General features: G+C 53.2%; 2 protein-coding genes across 7 annotated transcripts in view; one reads left to right on the top strand and one right to left on the bottom strand.

The window, feature by feature from the left end:
• The window catches only part of CDH23 (cadherin related 23), a 129,658-nt gene that overhangs the window by 15,301 nt on the left and 91,868 nt on the right, over positions 1-22,489 (bottom strand). For 3 of the 6 annotated variants that reach the window (XM_048947159.1, XM_048947160.1, XM_048947158.1), the window contains exons 20-33: positions 21,902-22,014; positions 20,887-20,994; positions 19,828-20,017; positions 18,979-19,124; positions 18,534-18,753; positions 18,224-18,376; positions 17,618-17,731; positions 16,999-17,147; positions 15,781-15,841; positions 15,553-15,701; positions 14,106-14,241; positions 13,627-14,015; positions 13,438-13,539; positions 12,226-12,764 (exon numbers count right to left, since the gene is read on the bottom strand). In XM_048947159.1, the coding sequence (XP_048803116.1) occupies positions 12,648-12,764; positions 13,438-13,539; positions 13,627-14,015; positions 14,106-14,241; positions 15,553-15,701; positions 15,781-15,841; positions 16,999-17,147; positions 17,618-17,731; positions 18,224-18,376; positions 18,534-18,753; positions 18,979-19,124; positions 19,828-20,017; positions 20,887-20,994; positions 21,902-22,014 (2,147 nt within the window). In that variant the 3' untranslated portion in view covers positions 12,226-12,647. Of the gene's footprint in view, positions 1-1,293; positions 1,414-1,507; positions 1,730-10,648; positions 10,877-11,482; positions 11,612-11,690; positions 11,820-12,080; positions 12,765-13,437; positions 13,540-13,626; positions 14,016-14,105; positions 14,242-15,552; positions 15,702-15,780; positions 15,842-16,998; positions 17,148-17,617; positions 17,732-18,223; positions 18,377-18,533; positions 18,754-18,978; positions 19,125-19,827; positions 20,018-20,886; positions 20,995-21,901; positions 22,015-22,489 lie in introns of those variants that run through there. The other 3 variants (XM_048947157.1, XM_048947156.1, XM_048947161.1) reach the window with 2 other exon arrangements.
• Positions 1,762-10,359, top strand: VSIR (V-set immunoregulatory receptor). The gene is made up of 7 exons (XM_048947164.1): positions 1,762-3,112; positions 5,941-6,396; positions 7,021-7,068; positions 7,307-7,414; positions 7,814-7,841; positions 8,473-8,660; positions 8,769-10,359. Exons 1-7 carry the CDS (start codon positions 3,046-3,048, stop codon positions 8,804-8,806), a joined length of 933 nt encoding a protein of 310 aa, XP_048803121.1. The 5' UTR covers positions 1,762-3,045; the 3' UTR covers positions 8,807-10,359.

The following is a 22,489-nucleotide window of genomic DNA, read 5'->3' on the forward strand; positions in this document are numbered from 1 at the left end:
TGGGCACTTGCATGGCAGAGAATGCCTGTCTGAAGAGAGAGTCTCTGGTGGCTGGTGAAAGGCTGAGCTTATGGAGCACTAGAAGAGGCTCCTCCTTCTAGCTGGCCATATGGGTTTTATGGATGGCTATGAAGAAGATGCTAAACAGGAGATGCTTTTTGATCTCCTGGATTGAGGGTCATAAGGTTTGTCAGATGGACATTTGGTACTGGCTAAATCTAATCCTTGAGGACTATATGAGTGCCTGCTCTGTTTCCTAGCAGCAGAGAAAACAAATACTGGCATGCCTTATCAGGGAGATGGATTTCCCATCACTTGTGATCCAAAATAATCACTAAATCTTCTTCTAAAAGCTCTGCTTTCAAAAATGTACTGGCAGAGCTATGTGGGCGGCATGCGGAGGATGTTTCCTCTCCTGTCTAGCCCTGGTCCTTGTTGCTGATAGAGCTTCCAAATTCATGTCTCACTGTGGTCAAGGGAAAGCTCTGCCTTTGCCTGCAGCACTCCAAGAGCTGCTGCCTCTCCTGTCCTGTCCTGCAGGTTCCAAAATCACTTAGGACATGGACAACACCATACAAAAATCAAAATCACATTTTGATTTCATCCACAGAAGTAATCAGTGTGTTCAATTTGTGCAAAACATGTGCTTTGGAACTGCTAGCCTACCCTCCCTTCCCCAAGCAGAGCCTGACTGATCTTGGAGCAGAACACAAAGTTTAGGACATTGCAAGAAAAAGGAATGAAATGCTCTCAGTAACCTCCCTACACGGAATGAAACAGGAATTTGGAAAGCAGATGAATAATGGTGGCTGAGCCCAACCTTGAGCACTCTGTTTTGCAACCCCAAGACGAAATAGCAACTGGGCCAACTGGGAAGAGTGTCTGGTGAGCACTAGGAAGGAGATGTGAAACCACTCGTGAGAGGATATAATGCTACAGTGGGGTGGAAAGTACCACGATAATAGCAGGATGGCAAAGTCTTTGGCTACAGCAAAGGAGAACAAGCCCGAATGCGGCAGACACAGAAATGAAGGAAAAGAGCTGCTTAACTTTGGAAGGCCTCAGGTAGGCAGGGATCTCCAGCAAGAGATGCCCTCACTTCCACTGCCACCCCTTAAATGAGGTCTGGGAAGGGGTGGATCGTGACTCCACCCCTTCTGATCACTCAGGTGCACTGCTGGATTGGCCCTGCCTTCCCCAGGTGCTCAATCACTGTTTCAGGCCATGATTTAGCATTTATGCTATGGAGGAGAACTCCTGGACCCCAAAGACACTACAGTGTCAGAATCCTACCGTGGTGGTTGATGTCAGCCGGCGCGAGGCGATGGGGCACTGGTCAGTGGCAGTGACCACCAAGGTGTAGCGCCCGTGGCTGATCTCGTAGTCCAGCTCCTTCAGGGTGCGGATCTGTCCCTGCAAGGCAAGGGGACAGCGGCTGGGAGTGAAGATCACAGGAGGAGGGTATGGCTGAGCTGCGGACAGCATCCTAGATAGCATCCTGACTGACCGTGGTGCTGTTGATGTGGAAAGTGCCCAAGATGTTGCCTTCAGTGATAGCGTATGTCACCGTGCCATTGGGCCCTTCGTCCCGGTCCAGGGCCTGCACGGTGACGAGTGTGGCATTGAGAGTGGCAGGGCCCTCATCCAACGTCACCTCGTACAGCTGCTGCTGGAACACTGGAGCATTGTCATTCTCGTCCAGGATGGTAACAAACACTGTGGTGGTGGCCTGTGGTACATGGGGACAGCATGTTAAGGCCCGTGGTGAGCAAAGCTTGACCTGCCTGGGTCATAGAGCAATGTGCGGTTAGCCCTGCCGAGAGCTGCAAGCAGGATGCATGAAGCATTGCCCTAAACCAAAGTGATGTGGGGCTGCAGGAACACCTCCAGCACAAGGCAACATTTAGTAGTGGTTAGGAGTTAGGTACAGAGTTAAAGCATGCACATATTAAATCCCAACCTTGTTTCAAGCACAACACATCTCAGTAACATCTCAGTTTCTCCTGCTTTTTCCCATTGCTGCTAACTCCAAGCAGAAGCCCGTGGCAGAGGAAAAGCCAGACACTGAACCCCACTGTGCCTTGCTGTCTGTGAGTAGGTCTTAGCAGGTTCCCACTGTGACACTGGGGACACCTTGGTCACGATTACTAAGATGGAAAATACGCAGAATTGCTTCTGCTATGGCTTAGAGGAAGAACAAAAATGAGCATCTCAGACAACCCATGTCCTCTGGTCATGTCACCCATGGACACACAGCTGGGAGTAGGGAGGTGACAGGAGTATGCCACCATGCCTAATGGCTCAGATGGTGGTAGGACCCCTCCAGCAGAGTCTTGGGATGGATGAGAAATTTTTTTGGAAGGGGATGAGGAGCAAATGAGATGTTTCTGGGCAGCAGGATGGCTGGGGTCTGCCCTACCAATGCCAACTGCTCCACTTGTCCTGTTGGGGTGGGACTTGGGACACTGATTCCAGGACAGAGGTTTGCACACAAAATCTGCCCATACTGCAGCCAGCCTGGCTGCAACTTCCTCTGAGGTCACGACTGTCACAAAAAAACCCTGCAAACACCTTCACCCAATGATAATTTCTTCTCTACCAGACAAGGGTTACATTTCTGATAACAGCTTTGTGGAAGCATCTACTGTGAAGCCACAACCGCATCGCACCCTCCTCACCAAGATGCTTGAAGCAGTGTGGTGCTCAGGATGTTCACAAGTGATGCTCTGGAGAGGATGTGCTATGGAGTATGGCATCTCCCTGAGTTGCCCTTTTTTCCCCCCTCCTGCTCATCCTTTATACAGCACCAGCCTGGTCAAGTCATTGGCTACCTGCCCACCCCTCTCACGGCAGAGAAACGAACTCCAAGTGAGGTGTGCGTTCTGCTGAAGTGAATCAGGCAGGACTGGGCACCGCTCCCTGCCCCATCTGGCCTCCTGGGGGTGCTCGCACTTCTTCTCTCCCCGGCTAGAACGAAATTTCCTGCGTGCACGGCTCAGGCGGGCGCGGCGGGGCTGCGCTGCGCTGCTCCGGGGCTGTGCGGCGATGGAGGACCCCCGAGGAGCGCCGCTGAAGCTGCTGCTGGGGCTGCTCTCCTTCCTCACCTCCCACGGTAAGCCACGCTCCTTCTCCTCCAGCACTGCGGGCTGCCCTACCGGGGTGAGGGACTGGGGGGTTCTTAACTTCCTCGGGGCTTTGGGACAGAGGGGATAAGCGCTGCCTCCAGACGCGGAGTTTCAGGCGATGGGAAAACGGGGCCATGGGGCAGTGGCTGTTGTAAACCTTTGCTCGCCAGCTGTTTATTTTTCATCCTTCTTCCTTCACTGGGATGGGACGCGTGCAGCATGAAGGCAGCCCCCCGCCGGCACCCCGAGCTCAGCCGGGCCAGGAAGCAATGCACGCAGGCAGTGTGTTGGAGCTGCTCTCTGCACAGATGCTCCGCTCTACTGTAATTGCCGTGCAGCATTTGTGCATGCACGCAAGGGATGTGCCAAGTGGCTCCGTACTGGGCTCGCCTTCTCCTTCTATCTCAGAACAACACACGTTTCTGCTGGCACATCCCCAGAAAGAAATGGTGCCCAGCTGCAAAGGCTGGCTGCTGCCTGCAGAGGTGTGCTTAAAAACAAGGGAGAAGGCACATTTGTTTTTTGCACCCCAGCCGCAGCTTTCCTGCATCTGGGGTGTGCTATGGGCAATACTGAAAGGACACATCTGGGGCTGGGGAAGGAGCTCCGGCAGGGCTGTGCACGCAGAGGTTTGTCTGCTCTTGGTGCTTCTTTCTGCCCTCTTTATACAACCTTGGATGCTCAGCGTTAGCCCAGCGCCAAAAGAATGGAGCTTCTTGCAACAGCATGCCCGCCAAAACTTTCCACAGCCCAGCTAATGCTAGCTGGGCTGGATTGAGAAGTGGAGCTCTTGGAGACATCCAGCTCCTACACAGTTTTAGGATGGTAGCACCGTGGATGATGCCTCAGATCAGCCCCTCTCCTCCATGGGGAAGGCAGAATCCCAATTTCCAAACTCATAACCCAAGCAGAAACCTGGTGCTGTGGCCCCGTCCCTGGTCTGGGGCTGAACTGTGACCTGCAGCAGCTGGGGGCAAGCAAGGAAGCTGGTGGTTTGCCACGTGCCACCACTGCAGTTTTGCTTTGAGTTTTTCTGGGAAAGAAAACAAAAGGGCAAAGCCACACAGGTTTGCATTGGCAGCAGGTCAAAGCAGCTCCCTGATGCTGTCCCTGGGATGGACACCACATATCAGGGACTGCCCCCCAGCTACCATGTACTAGAGCCATTTGGCTCCATGGGAGATAAGGGCCAAGAACACTGCTTTTTTTCCTGCATCCTCTTTCTTTCTTTCCTTATTCCTCCTTGCTGCAAAGACTTGTGCCAAGGTAGGTGCAGCCCTGTGCTCAGCCAGCTGAGAGCTCCAAAGCACAATGACAGCATGATGACAACAGCCTCGTGGCATGGCTGCATGAGACTACTTGGTACAAATGCTCTCACTTAACATTTTGCCATGGGGAAGCACTGAGTTTCCATCCCAGTTGCTCCCAGCATCCCTGGACCACTTTTACTGGGCATGGACCTCCAAAGCAACCCAGTGCCTAGATACTCCCTTTGCCACCAGGGCAAAACACAACTAGGGCACAGGCTTCCAAACCAAGCCAGTTGGGATGAGAGGGACGGCCGCTCTTTTTTTTGGGAAAACAAAGGCTGTGGCAGACACTTCCTCCAATAGAGCCCCAACTTCCCTTCTCCAGGCTCCTGGGGCCGTGTTGTGAATGGGGCACTTCCCGTGGTGCAGGTAGCACGGCCTCCTTGGAGGTGCCTTTGTGCCGATGGCAGGCTGTGGGGCTCGCTGTGGGGCACATGGCTTAAGTGGGGTAGGAGCAGCACGTGGAGCATTTTCACTTTCGCTCTCTCAGCACGGTGATGGTAGAAGCCCTGCATTGCGGAAGGTACTCAGTTGGGATGGAGGTGATGGGAGCTCTGTCTCAGCTGGAGGGTGACCTGTGGGACACTCGGCACACCCGTGGCTTCTTGCAGCCTGCTCAATATAGCAAGTGAAAAAACCTCGAAGCAAAACGGCGCAGTGATGGAACAACAGGATGTTATTGAGATGCAAGAGCATGCTGTCCTAATGCCCTCTTCTCTAAACATCCCTGAGAACCTCAAAAAAAACACACAAAACCCAAGGTGCAACTCTCCAGCCCCTCACGTGCCCCTGGCTGAGCAGGGGAGGAATTTCTGTGAGCAGTTTTGGTTTCAGGCTCCTTGCAGCAGCCAGTTCCCCTTCTGCTCTGCAGCACTGAAAAACAAGCAGGGTGGGACCCTCTCCCCGCCTCTTCTCAGGGGCATGGCTTCCTCCTATATCTTTTCTCTCTCTCTCTCTTTTTTTTTTTTTTTTTTTTTTTTGTTTTCTTCTCCTTTTTTTTTCTCCTACTATTTTCTTTTTTCTTTTCCCCCTATTAACCAGCTGTTGACACAAGCTATGGGGAAACAGGAGCAGCAGAGTGCGATGCAACCAGACCAAGATACTCGTATTTCCTCATTTGCCAGCCATATCCCCTCCCCCGCTTCCCCTCCGGCTCCCTTTGCACCCTTTGCAGGGCTCCACTGCCCCTTAGCCCAGACCTCCACCTGCTGCCCCACAGTGTGCTCCCCACCTGAGCTGTGCCCCACAACCTTCAGGCCACCTGCTGCTGTTAGAGGATGCTCAGTGCTTACTTTCAAGTATGCTTGGAGCTACAGAAGAAGGGCAGGTTATGTTTCCCATCTCCCCCCTTTTTAGGATATTCAGCATCTTCCCAAGCCTCAAATTTCGTATCACAGGAGAGAAGGACTCCTGGCCATCACTGTGCCATAGCAGATGCCCACACTCGGGTCCCTGTGGGTGATGCCCCTTGCATCCTCACGGTGACCCTGTTCTCCTGCTGGCAGGAGGGACAGCAGCATTCCTGGTGACAGCCCCATACACGCTCTGCGTCTGCCCTGAGGGCCAGAACGTCACCCTGAGCTGCCAAGTGAGTGGACCACTCACCGACCACCACGACCTGATCTTCAAAACCTGGTACTTCAGCAACAACGGTGACCAGAGCTGCTCTGAGAAGCGACACATTCGCAACCTGACTGAGAAGGAGCTGCGCCACGATTCCGGCCGGCACCACGGCACCTCTGCCAACAGCACTGTGAGGTTCCCCCATGGATCACCAGGTGGTCACCGTGGCGTGGAGTTCGTCCCTGACCATCATGGGGCTTTCCACATTGTGGTGATGAACCTGACAATGCAGGACAGCGGGAATTACTGCTGCTACGCCATGGAGACACGGCGGGAGCACGGGAAGGTCCATACCCTGCACGTAGCTCACGGCTTCGTAGAGCTCCAGATCCAGAGGGGTGAGCAGGGATGCAGAGGCATGGGATGCTCCAGGTGGGGTGCACTGGGGTATGGGGGTTGGAGAGCAGCAGATGTCAAAGGGTTGAAGGAGGGATGGGGAGCATAGAAACAACCCAATTGGAAAAAAAAAGGAAAAATATATCAGTGGAAGCAGGAAGACACAATTAGAAGTGTGTTACATAGTTTCAGTGATCTTCTTTGACCTTTTGCAGGAGAAAAGGAAAACAAATCCTAGTATAAGAGGCTGCGGGGCCAGGCAAAGGAGCCGCTGGCGCTGTTCTGGCTCTGGTCTGGCTTTCGGGAAGGGCTGGCTCCTGGCGTGGGGATGGATCCCATGATGCCACTGCTTTGAAGGAGTGGTGATGCAGTGGCACAGGCTGCCCAGGGAGGTGGGGGAGTGACTGTCCTGGAGGTGTTGCAGAGCCATGGAGATATGGCACTGAGGGATGCGGGTGATGGACAGGTGGGGGTGGGCTGAATGAGCTGAGAAGGCTTTTCCAACCTGAATGATTCTGTGATTCCATTTATCTGATTTTCTCAAGCTCATTGGGCAAAGGGAAGCTGGTAGATGCTACTTGAAGTAGCTCCTGAGGTCTTATGTAGTTTGGTCTTCTCCTTCGTAGGCAGAGGAGCACTTCAGAACTGCACCTTTCACACTGCTACCAGCAAAGGTAAATGAAGAAAGAGAACACCTCTTCCCTATGCAGTGCATGCTCTCCCAGCTCACATGCTGTCTGAGGGCTGGGTGCTCGCTCCAGGCATGCAGGAACCCAGGTACACCCATCCTGCAGCCCTCAGAGCTGGTGCAGCTGTGCAGTCACTCTGTCTGCCCCTCTTGCTGGTTGATAAATCCATTTTGCTAAAACTGGTGTGAGATCCAACCCTTACTCTAGTGCTCTGCTATTGCAGATATCACAGCCGCTGCGCTGGCAACGGGCGCCTGCATTGTGGGCATCCTCTGCCTGCCCCTCATCTTGCTCCTGATTTACAAGCAGCGGCAAGCGGTCAGCCACAGACGTACGTACATCTGGGTGCTCCCCATCCACAGACCAGGGGGACCCATTCTGGGACACCATGGGGCATGTAGTTTTGCTCACTAAGCCACTGGGCAGTGAAAGGGCTACAATGGAAGCCCTTGGAGAAGTGGCTTCTGCAGCAGCAGTGGAGCAATGCCAGCATGAGGACAGGAACCATGCTTTCAACATCCATCCTCAGCCATGATGAAACGAGCACAGCCAACCCACAATATTGCAAAATACACACCCACAGAAGGGTGTGCAGGGGGGAGGCAAAGTCCCAGAGCTTGATGCTAGGGGTGGGGGGGGGTTGCTGGAACACTTGGGCAGGGGGCTGCCACAGGGTGGGTATGATGCTGGGTGCAGGCAGGTGATGCTGATGCTGTTTTGCCTTTGGCAGGTGCTCACGAGCTGGTCCGAATGGAGAGGTAAGCATGTGCTTTCCCATATCCCCAGCACCCCAGAAACCACCCTGTCCTTCTCAGCCTCCCATTGGGGTGCAGCTGAGGTCAAACCCACTCTGTCACTTCCTGTGCCCTGAGCCACCAGTGTGAAACAGGACCCTGAAATACAAACGCAGATCACCTGTGGCAGAATGCTGCCAAAGCAGTGTAACCTCAGCTTCCTCCCAGATTTACAAAAAGGACATCTTTCAGAGAAGGGAATAGATGAGAATGAAACTTTTCAGCAAAAGTAGGATCTTAGTGGCTCCACCATCCCACACAGCCAGGTGCTTCCACAAAGAACCACAGCCCCCTAGCCAGAGCATCAGAGCTGGCTGTCAGCCCTAAGGCAGGGCTGAGGGGATTTTAGTCATGCAATGCTCGCACAGGGATCCATCAGCTGCACCCTGCCAGGCCTTGCAGGAGGGCAATAAAATGAGTGTCTGTATCCTCTGGCCCCACTCCACACAACTGTGCCTCTGTGCTCCGTGCCCTCCCCGCACAGAGCATCCTCAGTTCAAAGAGATGCACGTTGTCAATGCAGAAAGCAACGTGCTGGAAGGCTTTGCAATAAGGAGACCCTGTAGCATCCCTCACTCCCTCTCTTCTCCTGCAGCAGTGCCCAGGGCATTGAGAACCCTGTCTTCGAGGCGCTCCCTGTGAGCAGTGCTGAGCAGCGGCCCCGACCCCAGCTCTCCTACCTGGGTGGACGGCAGCTCTCTGAGTCCGGCCGACACCTGCTGTCCGAGCCCAGCACCCCGCTGTCCCCACCAGGCCCTGGGGAGTGCTTCTTTCCCACTCTGGGTGAGTATCCTCACATCTACTCTGTTTGCGGCTGCTGTGGGAACGCATGGATGACTGCCCTGCTGAATGCTTGGTGCACTAACACCTGCTGCCTGCCCCCTTTTCCAGACCCTGTTCCTGATTCACCAAATTCCTTAAAAGCCTGAAGAGCCCCATGGCCAATGCAACGGAAGAGGGCACTGTGTTGTGGTTGTGCAGGAGGGGATGCGGCCAGAGCGGGCAGCAACTCCCACCCAACCACCCCCAGCAGGAAAATTAAAAATAAATAGAATAAAGACCTCCACACCTTCCTCTCCCCAGTGCCTGGACAGCAGCTGCTGGTTTTCCCTCACATTACAAGGAGGAACACTGCAGAGAGGACAATGGAAAGAGCCTGATCTCGGTTGTCATTATGCACCAGACAATAGAAAAGGGGAGGATGCCAATACAACCAAACAACAGCAAAGTGCCTTAAAAAAATCAAGTCAAGCCCAGGAGTCTTGCCCGTTTCTCCTGTCCCAGTGATCTCTCTTGCTCGGGCTTTGGGTTTTACTGCCTATTTTCGTGGCAAAGAGCACAGAGAGGGACGATTGTGCGCAGCCTGTATGAGGATGTATGCTATTGACATTTCATTGTGGATCTCACCTTGTGCCTAAATCCCAGAGGATGGAAGGAAGAGCAGCTCTGGGCCCCAGGAGTTGCATCTCCAGCTCCTCCTGCCTGCTTCCCCCAGTACTTAACTTATTGTCAGGGGCTCCACCTGCGTGGTGCTTACCCATCCTGCTCGCTTGGACAGCATATCCTTTCCAGGAGCATATGGTAAAGTAGTCGAAGCACTGCGAGACAAAACAGAGGCACTGGCCAACTTTACACGAAGGGTTTCTTTGCAAAACAGGAAGGGGAGAGGCTCAATCCTGCCGCAGCCCTCCTGCCCCACTGCTTGCTGGCACAGCCTGCAGCCAGAGGGCTGCTTGTGCTGTGATTCTGTACTCAGCTTCAGAGCAGTAGGACTCATCTTTCTGTTTGTGCCATTATCAGTGCTGATTAAAATGTAAAAAAAAAAGGATTTTTTTTTTTTTTTAAGCTAGTGAGTTAGATAGGTTGTCTGCAGAGTGCTGGTGGATTTTCTGGCTCTGCATGCAGCTGCACTGGTATCACCTTCACTGCAAAACTGAGCAGTCCTAGGGCACTAAAACAGCTGGAGCCATGCAAGAAAAACCTGTCTATGCACAGCATTCGTAATGCAGAAGGCTGTCCAGCCTCAGTGGCACAAAGCCATCAAGGAAAGGCTGTGCCTTTATGAGGAGGAAGCTTTAACCCATAGTCCGGCTTAAGAAAAAGACACAAAGAGGTGTGCAAGCCACTGGGCGGGTAGAAGTGTGAGGATTTGCAAGCTGTAACCTGTGCTGCTGCTTGCAGCAAGTTTCCTCCAAATGTAGAGCAGGGCTTTGCAGCCAGCATGCTGCCAGAAGATGCGTGAGATGGGGAGAGATAAGGGTGAGGTGGAGGCGAGGCGAGATGGCAGCGAGGTCATGCTGTGCTGGGAGCAATGTACACTTGCATATGGGTGTTTGCTCATGCATCTTGCTGGGTTCAGCATCCTGAGACAATTCTCTGTTTTGGTGTGAGCTGGTGGGCAGGACAACCCCTGCTTGCCCATGGGGATGCTTGGAGTTTTCAGCTGAGATATGAAAGAGCTCAGAACTTCTGCTTAAACCACTTCAGAGCAGAGTTGGGGGTATGAAACACAGCGCATGAGACACAATCGAGGGCATGTGCTGAAAGCAGCGATGAGGCAGCACCTTTGAAAACACCTCAAAGCAACCAGAAAGGGTCCAAGGCATCACATGTGCCAAGGATGGACTCCAAAGCACAACCTGAAGCAACACGCTAACGTATGGCCAAACCGTCAAAGCATCACCACAGAACTTTGCATCCACCCCCTCCTGTATCCATCCCCATGCAGCATCCCGGTGCTCAGCCCCCAAACCCGCACCCCAGCGGCTCACCGACAGTGAGGGGTTGCCCTCGTCCTCCACAGTGACCAGCAGGCAGTAGGAGCTCTGCCGCTCACGGTCTGGTGGGGAGGGCCGTGTAGCGATCTCGCCGGTGACTCGGTCCATGCGGAAGGTGAGATCCTCGTTCCCGCGGGTGATGTAGTAGGACAGGACGCTGTTGAGGCCAGCATCCCGGTCGGTAGCGCGCACCTGGACCACTGCCGTGCCCCCACCGACGTTCTGCAGGTGTACACACAAAGAGGCATGATATGACATAGAAAAGACATCATTCATGATATTGGTATCATCATTCTAATATAAAGTGGGATTTCCCAGGCAGTGTGCTACTCTAGGCTCCAAACTTCATCCCGGCACCCAGCAAAGCAGAGGCTGTACACCTCGGCCAGCGTGTTGGGATGAAGTCCTTGAGTTTCCTGCTGCAGACAGCCATGCATTTGGCACTATCTGGGCTCTTTAAGTGAAAAACCTCAAGGTGGAGGCTGTGTAATGCACTCAGAGCTCAGCTAATTATTTCTAGATGGACCCATTACAGGGGAAATCAAAAGAGAAATTCTGTTCTTCGACCAGCTTCAACCATGCATTACAGAGATAAGGAAATCCTAACAGGGCAATAATGTTAATGCGAAACTATTCATCACGAGCAGCACTCCCACGCATCCAAGTGTCACTGACTATCACTTATATTTCATTTTTCACCCTCAAATGGAGAACTCATGGCCCAGGAATTAAACCTGCAGGAAATAAGTTGTCTTTTTTTCATGCTTGGTTGTGTTTTATTGCTTAATTATCCAGCTCCCTCAGAGCCGCCTCACCTCAGGTGCTCACCTCACTCACGCTCACATTGTAGCCAAAGGGGCTATCGATGACGGGCGGGTTGTCGTTGACGTCAAGGATGGTGACCCGCAGGGTGTGCTCTTTCCTCCGGGGGGGCACGCCACCATCTGAAGCTTGGATCTGTGGTGGTAGGCAATTTTTCTCCAAAATGCCATTTCTAAGCACAAAGGGCAGGGGAACATGGCAGAGCTCGGCTCACCCGCAGGGTGTAGTGATCGAGCAGCTCCCGGTCCAGCGGCCGAGCCACGAGCACCTCTCCATAGGTGTTGTTAGTGGTGCGGATCTCAAACGCCTGCCCCACATTCCCTGCTGTCAGTGAGAATGTCACCTGGAAGCGGCCAGCAGACAGAGGAAAATCATCAGCAGGTGATGTGACTCGGAGATCCCCTACGGGAGTAAACCCAGCAGCACCTTGGGATGTCTCAGAGCATCTTCAAAGGCATAGTGTGGTGTGTGTCAGGGGTATTCAGCCTCCCCAAAGCAAACTCCCCCGGCCTCACCCACAGCCTTCAGGCAATGCTTGGCATGAAGGGGACACAGGGCAGGGGAAGGGGCTGGAGTGGTGCTGGGGGAGGATGCACTGTCTCACCTGCCCATTGCTGCCTGCGTCAGGGTCACGAGCCAGGACCACAGCCACCCTCCTGCCCACCATGCTGTCCTCTGGAACGCTGACGGATGAGTCGGAGGTGATGTCGAACTGTGGGCTGTTGTCATTCTCATCCAGGACCGTGATGGTCACCTGTGGGCATGGCAGAAGTGAGACCCCGGTAAGACCCCCAGAAAGCCCTCAGTCCTTGCACCTCCATCCCCCAAAAGTGCCAGCAAAACATGTGGGGTCTTGTCCCCATGGGGGACATGGGGGAATGCACACAGATACTGCAGGCTAGAGGTGTGGGTTCACCCTTGGCAGCAGAGCAGAGGAAACCCAGATCATGCTTTCGAGCTTGCTGGATTTTCCATCCTGGAGGTGACAAGGGAGTGGGCTACTTTAGCCACCATTAATTGGAGGAAATGCTCTCATCGCCTTTTGCAATTGAAGATCTGCATGAGTGGGAGAGGAAGAGCAGTTCTGTTCCCGGGACTCTATTTATGGCTTCCTTCGGCCACAGGTGTGGCGGGGCTGAATGGAGCTGCTGTGGTTGTTGGTGAATCAGATTCAGGGAGAGCCTGGTGAATTCTGCAGCTGCTCCTCTGCAGATGGCACCTGCAGCTTGGTGCTTGGGACAGGTCCTGCCACCGACAGTGATGGTGGTGTGGCACATGTGCTTACCTTCTGTGGGAGGAGAAGCAGAGAAAACAACAAAAAAACAAGTTAGTAGGATATGGAGCATCCCAGCCCACCAGGGCAGGGTCTCCCCTCACCACCTCTTTCCTCCAGCACTGCCTTCAGAGGCAGCAGGTGCCCCAAGATATGGGGTCTTGGAATGCAGAGCATGCCTCCAGCTCTGAAACTCCTGTGGGGCCCACCTGGCCCAAACCAGCACACTTTTATCCCTGCCCACAGAGCCACCCTCTGCGGCAGGGCGATGCAAATCGCCCCACTCAGCTGCCCCTGAAACTGCCAAATATAACGCTGCCCTTCAGCACTGCAAAGTATTTCAAGCTCCCCCAACCAAGTTTTACCTACCTGAGAACCGGTGTATTTTGGTAAGTGATCTGTAAAGTCTACAGGGCTGTGTTTTAATGTCTTTTGTTTTCTTTTCTTTTGTTTTGTTTTATGTGTTACGAGAAGTCTGATCCTGTGACACACAGAAGCTAAAACTCAGCTGTCTGTGCTTATGCAAATGCAGGATTTCCCCCATATCTGGGTTTTCAGAACCTGTTTTTTGGGTGGAAATGGGTCTGCCAGACCCAGCAGATCTTGCACAAAAAGAGCCAACATGATTACAACATTATGAAGAACCTGTGTGATAACCTGGCCAAGGGAGGGGAGAGGAGCCACTCACCACCGTGGAGTCGACCTTTGGCCCTCCGTCATCGGCCACCACCGTCAAGGTGTAGAAATCTCCCTTCTCCCGATCCACTTGGCCTTTCACCGTGATCACTCCCTGCCAATGGCCAAGAGTCATGTCCCCCCAGCAGCCCCAAGGCACTGGGGACAGCCCAGCCCAAAGGACAGCACCGCGCCTGCTTACAGTGATGCCGTTGATTTTGAAGAGAGAGAGCGCCTGGGCGTTGGTGTTGGGATCAAACTTGTAGGTGATCTGGTTGAGGTTGTCGATGGAGCGGGCCTGGACACGGAGCACCTCGGATCCCAGCGGGATGTTCTCCATGATGACAGCCTCATAGCTGCTGTTGGAGAATTGCACGGCCTCATCCAGCTCATTCAGCAGGCTGACGTACACGCTGCAGAAGCCCTGGTTGTTGGGTGGAGCCTGGTCTGTGGCTGAGACATTCATCAGGTAGCTCGTCTTGGTCTCATAGTCCAGGTAGTCGATGGTGGTGATGAGACCTGTGCTCTCATCAATCTCAAACTTCCCTTCGGCGCCCGACAGGATTTGGTAGCTGACCAAGCCACCGTTCCCTGGGGAAGAGCACAACCATGGCACTCAGCATCCCAATGAGGCAGGACACCAAGCCCAGCCCACAGGGCTGCAGCCCAGCCAGACCCTACCTGTGTCCCTGTCTGTGGCCCGCACCACGGCCACTGAGGTGCCAATGCCGGCTGTCTCACGCAGCCCCAGGCGGTTGTACTGCCGCTGGGTGAACACTGGCACCTCGTCGTTCACATCCTCCACGTACACGATCACCTGCAGGCCCCAAGAACATGAGAGAGAACTCAGCCAATGGGAATGGCTGCTGGCTGCTGCTTTGATGGCCTGAACCCCTCGAGCTTTTGCAGAGGAATGCAAATATGGGTCATGAATAGGGAGGAGCACTAAATCCCTGTATTCCCTGTATTCCTTTCCTCTTGTGGTGGAACCCATCCTCTGCAGTCCCAAGAGGACAGCAGCAGCATGGCAGCAGCTAACAGCACTGAAAACTAGTCTCAGATCACAAATATGTTCCCAAGATGTCTCATTGCTGCTAACGCTTGTCATCTGTTTGCATGTACAAGGATGGCCTTGCATGCATGGAGGACCTGGAGCACATCCAGAGAAGGGCAGTGAAGCTGTGAGAGATCCGGAGCACGTGTCCTATGGGGAGCAGCTGAGAGAGCTGGAATGGGTCAGCCTGGAGAAGAGGAGGTGCAGGGGCAACCTCATCCCACTCTAAAGCTCCTGAAAGGAGGTGGTGATGAGGTGGGGGTTGGCTTCTGCTCCCAGGTAACAGTGATAGGATGAGAGATGACAGCCTCAGGTTGTGCCAGGGGAGGTTCAGGTTGGATATTAGGACACACTTATCCTCCAAAAGAGCACTGATACCTGAGAGGGCTTTTCCAATCTGAATGATTCTAAATGCATTTTCTGTCATTCATCTGCTGCACTGGAGCAGTGTTATGAGGGATCCATCCTTCCCTGGTGACAGGCAGGTATAGCTCAGTCTTAATCCCTCTTTGGGATCCTCAGCCCCAAATCTCACTGCTGGAAACCTGCAGTGTGGGAGCGCCGATGGCTCCATGTGAACTGTGCAAACCTCACAGCCCGCGGGTCAGGCTGTATTTTCCCACCTTCCCCCAGGGACAGCCTTTCTCCTCCTGCTTTCCTATGGGGGCTGTGGGCACATAACACTCTGCTGGAGCCCCCAAACAGATTGGTGGTTCTAAAAATAAAGGCGATGGGACTGGAGGGATGGGGTGGCAGATCAGGGTTCATGGGAAACCCTCCTGAAGGAAGGAAGTTGCTGTATCACTGCTGAAGATGATTACATTAGTCCTCTCTTAATTAAATAGATGCTTGACTGTGTGGTTTTCAGCATGCAGCCTGAGCGCACCCAAATGTCACAGGAAAAAAAGAAAAAACAAAAAACCCAAACCCTCTTCTTCTCCACCCACAGAGACTTTCCGTCAGCGTTTCCAGGTCTCTTGGGCTTCCTGCACGCCTGCCTCTGCTCAGCGAGGGCTGGAAATTACAGCTGTCTGATGCAGCATCCCTACAAGCTGCCTTATGCCGGGCACGTACCCGCACGGAGCTCCTCATGGGGCCATGCTCTGTGTTGTAGGCTTCCACCTCCAGGACGTGAGAGGAGTTCTGTTCACGGTCCAGGGGCCGCACGCCACGCATCAGCAGCCCGCTGCTGGGGTTGATCCGAAAGTTGTTGTGCTCATTCCCTGGGGATGAGGAAGGCAGAGTGGTCATGCAGGTGGTGCCAGCCTCTGGAGTGGAGTGCCCATGTGAACCTGGCCTTACCCTTAACGATCCTGTACCACACTCTCCCATTCACGCCCTCGTCTGCATCTGTAGCTTTCACCTTCATGAGGAAAGAAAAGCAGAGGTGAAGCTTGCAGATCCTTCCACCCTGCCCAGCTGTCATCTGCGAGGCGAAGCAGGTTACCCTGCCCTCATCATCTCTGCATTACAAGCTGAGAGTCCAAATAGGAGTTTGCTTCTTCCTGAGTGCACTGGGTGGCCTATCCAGCTGAGCAGCTCTGGGCTACTATGCACTGTGCAAGTGACATGGAGCTCCTGGGAAACCTAGCACAACGGTCCCCTCTGGTGTCCCCATGCGACAGTGCAGCTCTCTGCCCAAGGATATGCTTCCCCATAGGGATCCGAGCCACCCCCAGGTGAGTGAAAAAATCCCTGAAGAAATTACCCTAATGAACCCCAAGTCACTAAGTCAAACAGTGTGTGCTTAGCAAATGCCAGAATGAGGGCAGCTTTGGTCACCCTGCTGCAGCAAGGGCCTCCTCCTAGGGACAGTTGGGTCCATCAGGGTACCCGGGGTCACGGGTACCACCATGGCCCCAGATGCGTGAGCCTAGGGTGCAGCTCTCAACTTCTGGGCTGCACAGCTCTCGTGCCATTTGCTGGCCGTGGTTTCGTCCTGCGTCACACAGCCAGTGAGCGATGCTTCTCTGCTCTGACGCAGTATCTTGCTTTCCACCCTGCTCACCTCCACCTCATAGTTTCCGATCAGCAATTAAAAACATTTAGCTAGTGCTTTTGGAAACATTTTTTTTTGCACATTTGAGCTGGCTGCTGCCTACCCAAGCCTTCCTACCCTGGGATGGGGATGACACAAGCAGACCCACAGCTCTCTCAGAACCAACTCAGAGGGCGGTGAGTGCACTGGCACATACTGGCTGTGGGTGCTCCATCCCTGGAGGTGCCCAAGATGATGGATGGAGCCCTGATCTGGTGGGGGCAACCAATCCATGGCAGGAATTGGGGCCAGATGGGCTTTGAGGTCCCTTCCAATTCAATCCTGGAAATCCCTGCCCTCAGTTCCTTCTGGGAGACAGCCACCCAAGGGGCCTCACAAGCACAAGTGCTTTTCTCATCTTATGAATAAGCGGAGTGAATTTCTTACTTAAGTCCCATGAGGCTCCCTGTCCTTGCTTTTTTCTCCCTGACACTCTCACCATGCATTCACAGGGAACAGACTGGTGTTGAGAAGTCACGTGCCTGCACGATGCTGCTGGCAGCTGGGATGTCCTCAGGTACACTAGCTTCATAGCTGCTCTGAAGGAAGATGGGCCGGTTATCATTGACATCCAGGACAGTGACATAAACAGTGGCAGTCCCAGTGCGGCGGTTCCCGGTGGGGCCGTTGTCTGTGGGGGAGAAAGCAGGGCTGGGGTTTGGTCATCCCTGGCTCTTCACACAGGGGGGTGGGGGGCTAGAGGTAGGGGGTGAGCATGGGGCAGCATCCCTTCTGCATCAACATGGAACCTGTAGGGCTGTGATCCCAAAATTTCTGAGCAGGCTACTTTTTTTTTCTGCTCAGGAGGGACGTCGAAGCCTTCTGTAGGCAGGCACATGACTTTAAAGCTCTAGGGATGATGGACAAGATGCATTTGGTGCCCTCTGCCTATGCCAGGTGGCTTGGGATGAATTGGCAACCACTGAGCAGAAGCCCAGCAGCATGGAAGCAATGCTGCTGTGCTGGGACAGATTGGGAAAGGAAAGCCCTGGGATGGGACCAGACAAGGGGTGAAGTGGCTGTCCACAAAAGCAGCTGTGGGATGCCCAAATCAAACACAGGCAGCTCAAAGCCTTCACAGAAACAGGGAGGAGCTCTCACCGATGGCCTCCAGGATCAGTGCATACGATGCCACCGTCTCCCTGTCCAGGCTCACGACTGTCCTGACCACCCCATCCCTGAAGCCGACGCTGAATTTGCCATCCTGGTTCCCACCTGCAGCAAAGGACAGGGACCAGGATGTTGTCACCAGTGCAGTTCCACGGATGAAAATCAACAGAGACCAGATGCAGCCCCTGGATATGTGGTGCTACAGGAGGCCCTGAGATAAATCATGCAGATGCTGCATCTCGTGGGTTTAATGACAGGGTGTATTTAGGGCTAAGAGTTCCTGAATCCCAGCCCAGCGGGAGTCAAGAGGGGAGCTAGAGCAGGGCCGTGCAGCAGAGGGCGATACCACACAAGTTTTGGGATCGGCAGCACTGACGATGAGCACTGGCGAGACTCGAACAATCTTTCTCTCATCATGTTCGCATTGTGTCCCAAAAGCTGTACCTTTCCCAGAAGGTGTACCTGCTCCCTATGCTGATGGCCAGAATGGAAAGCATCCTTGGAAAAGACACCCAGATCCCCCTGTAAGGCAGTCTGGAAAAACATAGTCAGGATGGAAAGCTCCCCAGCTGAGTGAGATGGGGTCAGCAGCTGTACCTGTGATGAAGTAGCTGAGCTCAGCATTCAGTCCCACGTCGGCATCTGTGCAGTTGAGTCGGACCACTTTGAAGTCCCGGGCCACATTCTCAGGCAATGACACGTTGTAGATGGCTGGGAAGAAGGTGGGGCTCTCATCGTTCACATCCAGCACTGCAAGAGGGAATGGAGATGAGTGCCCCCAGGGCTGCCCTCCTTCTGCTGCCCATCTCCTCAGAATACCCCTGGCTGTTCTGAGGACCCTGTAGAATCCCTTGCTGCCTATGGAAATTTAGACATCTGGGGACTGGAGAGGACCTGATGTGCCCACCTTTAACAGTGAGGGTGCTGGTGGAGCTCTTGGAGGGCGTGCCAGCATCGCTGGCCACCACACGCAGGTAGTACTCAGCGATCCTCTCCCGGTCCAGCACGGTAGTGGAGATGATGAGCCCACTGGTGCTGTTGATGAGGAAGTCCATACGGGGCATCCCCACCTGCATGCGATACGTCACCCACCCGTTGGGGCCCTCATCCAGGTCGATGGCCAGCACCTGATGTGGACAGGATGGAGGGAGGGGTAAGCGCAGTGACTCCAATCATCTCCTGAGTGACAACACCCCAAGCTCTGTTCCCAGAAACCTCAGGTTGAAACAACAGAGCTTCAAGTTATTCTCCTTGCGGGTACCATGCTGTGTGAAGACAACACAGGTTCCCATGGACATCTCCATTCATAGTGGAAATGATGACATTCTCCAGCACTGGTGGGATGAGCTCACCTGGAAAACAGAGGTGCCAGCAGGAAGACCCTCAGATATCTCAGCAACGAAGGGCAAGTTTTGGAAAGTGGGATCATTGTCATTCAGATCCAGCAGGTTGACAAACACTGTGGCACTGCTCGTGGCTCGCAGGGGTGGCCGCCCACCTGCAGGAATAGGATGGGGGCCAAGGTTAATGCCTACAGCCCCTTGGGAGAATGCATTGTCCCCAAGCAGAGAAAACTCTCCCTGGAAGCATGCAGGGTCTGGCAGTGCACGTGGCTGACGACAGTAGCAGCATACATCTGTCCTTATATCTTTCCTTATGCCAGCTTGGATGGGATGTTACAGCACAAACTCAGGAAGGGGCAGAATTAAGGCTAAATGTGCTTCCAGGACACCAGCTGGACAGTGGGGAATTTATCCTAATTAACCTTTTTTCTTTTCCTGAAAATGACTCTGTAAAATACTGTTCTCAGAAAATTAAAAAAAAAAACAACACCCCAAAACATAATCACGTGACCAGTTCTATCTTCCTTACCTGCTCAGCTGGCTTCCCTAGCTACTGATGGCGGCCTACAGCCATGACATCTTGCCAGCCCTACAAGCTCCACAGCCTCAGCTTTAAAAGCATCCCTAAACTACAATAGACCTATGAAGCCTAAGCATACATTACATACAGGCAGCAGTGTTGCTGTCCTCTTCCAGCCTCTGGAAGAGGAAGCTCATGCCCACCCCTTTCTGTGTGTGCCCAGGAAGGTGGTGGCCCCAGCTCTGCAGCATGCCTCAGGCTCAAGTGCCAGGTCTCAAAGACCAGCTGGCTCCACTCCCTGAATCAAACACTGATGTCCTCCCATGACTCCAGCTTACAGTCGGTGACCGACACCACAATCCTCCGCATCAGCTCAGCCTCCTGTGGGTTGGGGTTCTCACGGTCCAGCTGGACGCCGGAGGTGCGGATCTTGCCAGAGGTGCTGTTGAGGCTGTAGAACTTGTTGGGGGGGCGGATGCTGTACACCACCGTGCCGTTCTCCCCCAGGTCCGGATCTACAGCCACCACCTGAAATAGCAACAAATGGAGCTGAGAGACGGGAGTAAAAACAAGAATATCTCAGGTGGAGATTCACTGCTGTCTGTTACAGTGGCTGAGCCTCCACTGGTGGTGTTCTCCTCCCCTGGACATTTAGTGCCTCCTGTAATGTTTTTAATTACAGGGGGCACTTACATATACTCAAAGCCCAGAACAACTTCACTTGTATCTTCCCTGGCTCTTTCTGTTCCATCTGAATTTCCATCCTATGGGTTGCACAGCAATTACTTTCCCAGCAACTAATTTGGATGGTGATGCAAGAGGACTTCTGAGCTTCTACAGAAGCTACCTGCCACTCTCTGGAGGAGAAGTGTGGGGGAAGCATGGTGGGACCCACACAGGTCCTCCAAAGTGGGGCTGGGGACTGTGAGTCACCGCTGCAAACCTTGCCACCTCCTGCTCTCCTGCTGAACCTTTCTTCCTTTTTGCGCCAGCTTTCTCTTGCAGCCTTCCCTGTTAAACAGTTTTGTGGATTCTCCTCACTTTCCTCATTTATTTTCTGTTTCGTGCCCGTCATTTTTCTCCCAGTGTGATGGAGTGCAAGCCTCTTGCTCTCCTTCTCTTTTATTTCACCAGCGGGATTTGAAAGGCTGTAAATCAATGTCTTTCAGAGAGGTCCTTGAAGGAGGTCGCAAGCGAGGCTAAGAAAAGGAGAACTTGGCCAAAACCCACACAATTGCTAAAACAATAAAGAATCCCAGTGGAGAGGAGGAACGCATGGGATGGGCAGCAAGGAGGAACCTTTTGAACCAACTTCTGTAAGGCTTACTGCAGGCATAAGGGAGGAAGGCTGGGCAGGTGGGAGGAGGCTGCCTGAAGCTGCCTCTCTGCACACGTACCGTGGTGACGTCTGAAGTCGGGGGGGTCATTTCCACCAGGTTGATAAAGTAGGGCGCATCCTTCCAGGTGGGGTAGTTGTCATTGATGTCCAGCAGCGTGATGTTCACCTGCAGGAGAAAACAGGCTCAGCTGCTGGCAGGTCCATGTGAGGACCTGGGTGGATTTTTTTTGTTCTAATTGCAATGTGTTGCAGAAATCCTTTTTTTTTTTTTTTTGGCCTTTCAGTGAAGCTACTGACAGAACATCCTCTCATCTGCAGCTCCAAATAGGAGCCCACCACCCCACAAGCTGTGCATTTGCCTAGCCAGGGCTGCAACCTCTAGTTACAGCCTTTCTGGATCCCACACCTTCCAATGAACCTCAGTACCAATGACAGTTATTCTGGGGAGCTCTTTGGCACTACCACAGTACTTTGCTGTTGCATGGGACATCTCTTCTGCAACCCAACAAAGCATCCCAGGAGAGAAAGGACCCAAAGACATTAAACCTTCCAACCAACCACAGGAGATGGATCCTTGGCTTCTGGCCTCATATTTCCAAAGACTTCCATGAAAAGGTTTCAAATGATGGCAGGCCAGTGAGGGGCGAGGCAAAGCCATTGCCAGGAGGATTCAATTTGCCTGCACCTCTGCTAGTACCTTCCAAGGAGCCCAAGAATAAAAAGCAGTTGGAAATCCTTGATGCAGGCAGTGTGTGAATAGCAGTCATCAGGAACAGCTAAGTGCTCCTGCAAGCTCTCTGACCAAGTGTTTTCTTGAGAAGCACTAATAAAGGGAGCCATGCTGTGGGAGGAATGGGTACCTGCAGCTGTGCCCGTGCCAAGGGATGGACACACAAAGCACAGGAAGGTCAAGTGGCTCTGTGACAAATGGCTTGCTGGGAAAGGGAGCCTGATTTCCAGGTCCTCCCACTCTGAAGAGTCATTCTGCAGCGGGAAGCAGCCCGGAGTGATGGGCAGACACTACAGTGTGCTCCATGTGCCCTCCAAGCAAGGGGCCCTGGGGCCATGCTCACCATGGCAATGCCTGTCTTCTGATGGTGACCCACACCCCCATCCACTGCTCTAACAATGAGGATATATTCAGATTTGGCCTCCCGGTCCAGCAAGGATGTCGTCGTGATCTCTCCTGCAGACAAAAAGGATGAGAGAGATGAGGGAGGACATACGGTGACTTACCACTTGTAGCTTGGGGAACTGGTGAAAACAGAGTTACTTCAAATGGAGACTGATTCAGCTTCACATAGATGGCGAGGGTTTCCTGGAAGGGGTCTACAGCCAGAAATGTAAGAAATAACCATGCTCTCCTACCCTTCTGGAGGCTGTAAGGTGCTTTGTTCCCCTGAACCAGCAAACTGCCTGTTTCTCACTCAGGGCCTGAGCTATAAGGTGTGCCTTGCTGTGTATGGAGGTGCTGTTGTGCCATGGGAAGAGCTCTTTCATGGGAAGAGCAAGAACTGGAGAGGAAAAACTAATCTAAGCAAGGAAAATTTGTAAGGCTAAAGGTCTTCTTAAAATATGTCTGACTCCAAACTCTCACGGCACCAACTAATCCCTGTACTGAAAAAATTAATCACAGGAAAAGTGGTTTAAGCGCACAGATG

This window comes from Lagopus muta, chromosome 5, assembly GCF_023343835.1.
Source record: "Lagopus muta isolate bLagMut1 chromosome 5, bLagMut1 primary, whole genome shotgun sequence".
NCBI lineage: Eukaryota > Metazoa > Chordata > Aves > Galliformes > Phasianidae > Lagopus > Lagopus muta.

Excerpts from the sequence above, each read along its gene's own strand:
- VSIR (XM_048947164.1), top strand. The coding sequence starts at position 3,046 with ATGGAGGACCCCCGAGGAGCGCCGCTGAAGCTGCTGCTGGGGCTGCTC. Across the intron at positions 3,113-5,940 it reads CTCCTTCCTCACCTCCCACG|GAGGGACAGCAGCATTCCTG; the intron begins GTAAGCCACGCT and ends TCCTGCTGGCAG. Across the intron at positions 7,069-7,306 it reads TCACACTGCTACCAGCAAAG|ATATCACAGCCGCTGCGCTG; the intron begins GTAAATGAAGAA and ends CTGCTATTGCAG.